Source organism: Octopus bimaculoides, chromosome 30 (assembly GCF_001194135.2).
Source record: "Octopus bimaculoides isolate UCB-OBI-ISO-001 chromosome 30, ASM119413v2, whole genome shotgun sequence".
Lineage (NCBI taxonomy): Eukaryota > Metazoa > Mollusca > Cephalopoda > Octopoda > Octopodidae > Octopus > Octopus bimaculoides.
In genome coordinates this window covers 3713123-3718872 of record NC_069010.1, presented here as the reverse complement: position 1 = coordinate 3718872, position 5750 = coordinate 3713123, and the positions used below count along the sequence as shown (strand labels likewise).

The following is a 5750-nucleotide window of genomic DNA, read 5'->3' as shown; positions in this document are numbered from 1 at the left end:
AACTTTGGCTTTCATCCTTTCGAGGTCGATAAATTAAGTACCAGTTACGCACTGGGGTCGATATAATCGACTTAATCCGTTTGACTGTCCTTGTTTGTCCCCTCTGTGTGTAGCCCCTTGTGGGCAGTAAAGAAATAGGTATTTCGTCTGTCTTTACGTTCTGAGTTCAAATTCTGCCGAGGTCAACTTTGGCTTTCATCCTTTCGGGGTCGATAAATTAAGTACCAGTTGCGCACTGCGGTCGATGTAATCGACTTAATCCCTTTGTCTGTCCTTGTTTGTCCCCTCTATGTTTAGCCCCCTTGTGGGCAATAAAGAAATAAGATAACATCGACAAGTGTATTGATTTGATTTACCATCCATATTTATATACAAAATACTACAATTAGCCATCAGTTTTGATGGCATGGGGACAGCTAGTGTTAATAATGATAACTATGGGATTTGTTGTTTTCAGATACACACTTTAAATGATCCAGGCAGAGGGTCAACTATCGAAGCAGTGATCAGTCGGATGAAGACCATCCATGTGGCCTCTAAGTGGATGGAGAAAGACATCGGCGAGAAGAAGAACAATATCCGGTTCATGGCCGTTTCTGCAACCATACAGAACCTTAATGATGTGAGATCTTCAGGCAATTTTAGAGACTGTTTTTCCTAATATAATAGAAGAATGTGTGTGTATATGTGTGTGTATATGTGTGTGTGTGTGTGTGTGTGCTTGTATGTGCTTGTATGTGCATATGTGATTGTATATAGGTGTGTGGTTGTAAAAATGTATGTCTATTTGTATGTATGTGTTGTTTGTGTGTGTATATGTGGCAGGGTGTGTGTGTATTTATTCCATCTGTCACTTTTGCTGAACCGCTATGTTACAGGGACTTAAACACATCAATACCAGTTGTCAAGTGGTCGTGGGCAGAAAATACAAACACAAAGACACACACACACATATACGACAGGCTTCTTTCAGTTTCCATCTACCGAATCCACTCAAGGCTTTGGTCAGTCGAAGGCTATGGTAGAAGATACATGCTCGAGGTATCACACAGTGGGGCTGAACCTGGAACCGTCTGGTTGGAATCCAAACTTCTTACCATACAACCACACCTACCTGTCTATTTATGTAGTTGAATGACTTGCCTCTGGCCCAAAGCAAACTTGTTACCACACAGCCACACCTGTACCTATATATATCTGTTTGGTCAGGCAATTAGCCTGACCCAAGGCAACTAACTCTTCCTCTTCCATGCTACATGTCCTGGTCTTCCAGGGTAGTCTTCATATCTTCAACCTGATATTCAGTGTCTTCTGCAAGTTGACCTCAATAAATGCTCTTCTTGGTTTGCCAATACCTCTATGGCCATGCATGTGTTTCCAGTGACAGAAATTGCAGGATATTTCATTCAGTACTCGTAAAACTTAACAATATTCCCTGAACTAACAAGAAAATAAAATAAAAACTTCCTTCAGTCACGAATGACCATGGGATGACACCTAGAAAGTTCCCCTCTGAGGCACAAGTCTGGGCAAGGTTGTTTATGGAAGACCAGCAGTCGCCCATGCACACCAGCCTTCCCTCTCAACACCACCGATATTGTCCAAGGGAAAGGCAAAGGCCAAAACAGCTTGGTACCAGTGACATTCCTGTTCATTTCTATAGCTGAGTGAACTGGAACAATGCTGGAAAAATAAAGTGTCTTGCTCAAGAACACAGCACACAGCCATGTCCAGGAATCAAACTCACGACTTCACAGACGTAAACATGATACCCTAACCATTGAGCCATGCACTTAACCCAGCAACAACAATATTCCATCAACTATTGCTGTTCCTCCTCCACCTACCCTTCCCTTCATACCCTCCTCCATCATCTCTATGTGTTTCTTGTACTCAGTGAACCTAAACTCTCCTGTTTCTACTCCTCACAGCTTGCTGAATGGTTAGGGGACAGCGATAATCCAGCCATCACTTATAAGTATAAAATAATTTTTATATTTTTTTTCTTTTTCTTTTTCTTTTTCTTTTTCTTTTACTTGTTTCAGTCATTTGACTGCGGCCATGCTGGAGCACCGCCTTTAGTCGAATCAAATCGACCCCAGGACTTATTCTTTGTAAGCCTAGTACTTATTCTACCGGTCTCTTTTTGCCGAACCGCTAAGTTACAAGGGACCTAAACACACCAGCATCGGTTGTCAAGCGATGTTGGGAGGACAAACACAGATACACAACATATACACACATACATATATACATATATACGACGGGCTTCTTTCAGTTTCCGTCTACCAAATCCACTCACAAGGCTTTGGTCGGCCCGAGGCTATAGTAGAAGACACTTGCCCAAGGTGCCACACAGTGGGACTGAACCCGGAACCATGTGGTTGGTAAGCAAGCTACTTACCACACAGCCACTCCTGCGCCTATTTCATAATTGATTTTTGTTTTTTTGTTTTTTTTATCAGTTTTAGTCATCTTTGGACTGTGGCTCCACTGGGATAGTGTCTGCAAAGGTGTTCTAAGTTAAATGTATTGTATTGACCTGAGTACCTTGTTTTACTATTGGCGTATATGCAGTATATCTATATATCTTTACATATAAATTTGACATGGACGGTTCTTTCTTGTCTTGGGATTCATGGTCAAATGGCGCAAAAATTTACACAGATGTGTAGAATAATCTGGTGGTGATGCTGGGCTTTGTATTGTTTCATAGCTCCCATGGTTACCGAGATAATCTACTATAATAATACTCTTGTGTTTCTGAATGAGAAAGGAAGGGGTGACGTCATACTTGGTAGTGGAGTGATGAAAATTGTATGCTGAAAAAATAAATCAAACAGCGTTTCACCTCTGTGTGAATATATGTGTGTGTATGTAAAAGGGGTGTGTGTGTGCGTGTGCGTGCACAATGGAAGTGGGGTGGTTCATCTTTGTTCACTTAGTATTTGGGTTTATTTTTGATTTGGTTGAATCTTGGTTGTTTTTTTATCTTTTGTTGGTCAGTTATTTTTAGCGTTTTGACAGAAAAAAGTCATTCTAAAATTGTTTTTTAACATAAGCGTGCCCAAAAAGTCGAATGCTTACATGCAACAGGTTTTACAGCCACGTCATCCAAACCGACCAGGTGAAACCGGGCTTAGCTGCTAGTATATATATACATATATCTATATATATAGATAGATGTAGAGTGTAAGCACCCTGAGAGAAATATTGGACATAAGAAGCATCGGATGTGGCATGCAAGAGAGACGTTTGCATGATATGGTCATGTACTACAGATGGACGAGGAGAGCTGTGTGAAGAAGTGTCACTCCCAAACAGTTGAAGGAATCTGGGGTAGAGGGAGACCCAGGAAGACATGGAATGAGGTGGTGAAGCATGGCCTTCGAACGTTGGGCCTCACAGAGGCAATGACAAAAGACCAAGACCTCTGGAGATATGCTGCGACTGAGAAGACCCAGCAAATGCATGTACTTATGCGTCTCCTCAGCAGTCACGGCCCATGTTTCACTGCCATGTAGCATGGCTGTTCGTACACATGCGTCATACAGTCTGCCTTTTACTCTGAGCGAGACGCCCTTTGTCACCAGCAGAGGTAAGAGTTCTCTGAACTTTGCCCAGGATATTCTTATTTTAGCAGCTAGACGTTCAGCGCACCCTCCCCCGCTACTGACTTGGTCACTTAGGTAACGGAAGCTATCAACTACTTCTAGTTTTTTCTCCCTGGAATGTGGCAGAACTTGTTCTCTGCACTTTTGCAATGTTTATTGCTCCTGAGCATCTGCCACATACAAAAACTATCTTCCCAGTTAGCCTTCCTTTAATATTGCTGCACCTCTTATGAGTCCATAGCTTACACTGGGTACATCTTATAGAGTTTCTACCTACAACTTTTCTACAGCTCAAGCAGGGCCATCTACCTGAAGGGGTTTGTGGTTTGTCTACCTTTCTACCTATTAGGACTTTGGTTTTAGCTAGGTTGACTCTAAGGCCCTTCGATTCTAATCTTTGCTTCCACACCTGAAACTTCTCTTCTAGTTCTGGTAGTGACTCAGCATTTAGAGCCAGTCAGCGGCCCTGGCGATGATCATGCTCAGATGGTGCTCTTAGCACTCCACTAGCACAGATGCCAGTCATGCAGTGCTGTCATCGAATTTGGTTTCAATTTCGATTTCACTTGCCTCAACAGGTCTTCACAAGCAGAGTTTAGTATCTAGTGAAAGAAAGGTACGCCTAAGTGGGCTGGTTACACAACTGGCATAGGCCACAGGTTATGGTCTTACTTGGCTTACCGGGTCTTCTCAAGCACAGCACATCTCCAAAGGTCTCGGTCACTAGTCATTGCCTTGGTGATGCCTAATGTTCGAAGGTTGTGCTTCACCACCTCATCCCAGGTTTTCCTGGGTCTACCTCTTCCACAGTTTCCCTCAACCGCTAGTGTGTGGCACTTCTTCACACAGCTATCCTCATCCATTCGTACCACATGACCATAGCAACGCAGTCGTCTCTCTTGCACACCACATGTAATGCTTCTTAGGTCCAACTTTTCTCTCAAGGCACTTATCCTCTGTTGAGTATGCACACTGACGTTACACATCGTTAAAGGAGGGTATCATCCAGTGAATTACTGGTTGAATAGCTAATATTTGTTATGAATAATAATATTCATAAAACAATCGGTTCATACATATAGAACATGGTTTTATGATCATTCAGAAAAAAAGGTAAGAAAATGGAGATATAACATCATCATCGTTGTTTAACGTCCGCTTTCCATGCTAGCATGGGTTGGATGATTTGACTGAGGACTGGTGAAACCAGATGGCTACACCAGGCTCCAATCTGATTTGGCAGAGTTTCTACAGCTGGATGCCCTTCCTAACGCCAACCATTCCGAGAGTGTAGTTGGTGCTTTTACGTGTCACCCGCACGAAGGCCAGTCAGGCGGTACTGGCAACGGCCACGCTCAAAATGGTGTATTTTATGTGCCACCCGCACAAGAGCCAATCCAGGGGCACTGGCAATGATCTCGCTCCACTTAGATTATTATTCCACTAAAAAAGGTTGCAAGCGAGGATTTATAAAATAATTTGGATAGTACCATATCTGCGTATTTCATGGTTTGAGTTATTAAAAACCCTTTCTGATCATCAGTGGCAACTTACCTAATGTAAATAAATGGAAAATACATTATACACACAGCCATAACATTATTTGCACTTATGGCGGTATGTATAATATATTTTTCATTTATTTATGCTTGGTATGTTGCCTCTGATGATCGGAAAAGGTTTTTAATAACTCAAACTGTGAAATATATATATATGGTACTATCCAAATTATTTTATAAATCCTCACTTACAACCTTGTGTAGTGGAATAATAATCTAAGTAGTTCCTATTTTTAGTAGACTGGTGTTGTAATCATTCAACACCCTTATTATGATTTTATATATATATATATATATATAGAGAGAGAGAGAGAGAGAGGCACAGGAGTGGCTGTTTGGTAAGTAGCTTGCTTACCAGCCACATGGTTCCAGGTTCGGTCCCACTGCATGGCACCTTGGGCAAGTGTCTTCTACTATAGCTTCGGGCCGATTAAAGCCTTGTGAGTGGATTTGGTAGACAGAGCCTGAAAGAAGCCTGTCGTGTATATGTATATATATGTGTGTGTGTACATGTTTGTGTGTCTGCGTTTGTCCTCCCCAACATCGCTTGACAATCGATGCTGGTGTGTTTATGTCC

General features: G+C 42.1%; 1 protein-coding gene across 1 annotated transcript in view; it reads left to right on the top strand.

Moving 5' to 3' along the window:
• LOC106868401 (probable ATP-dependent DNA helicase HFM1) overlaps positions 1 to 5750 on the top strand; it is a 60666-nt gene that overhangs the window by 12937 nt on the left and 41979 nt on the right. The window contains exons 10-12 of the mRNA XM_052978080.1: positions 458 to 622; positions 1932 to 1978; positions 2466 to 2470. Of these exons, the coding sequence (XP_052834040.1) occupies positions 458 to 622; positions 1932 to 1978; positions 2466 to 2470 (217 nt within the window). The remainder of the gene's footprint in view (positions 1 to 457; positions 623 to 1931; positions 1979 to 2465; positions 2471 to 5750) is intronic.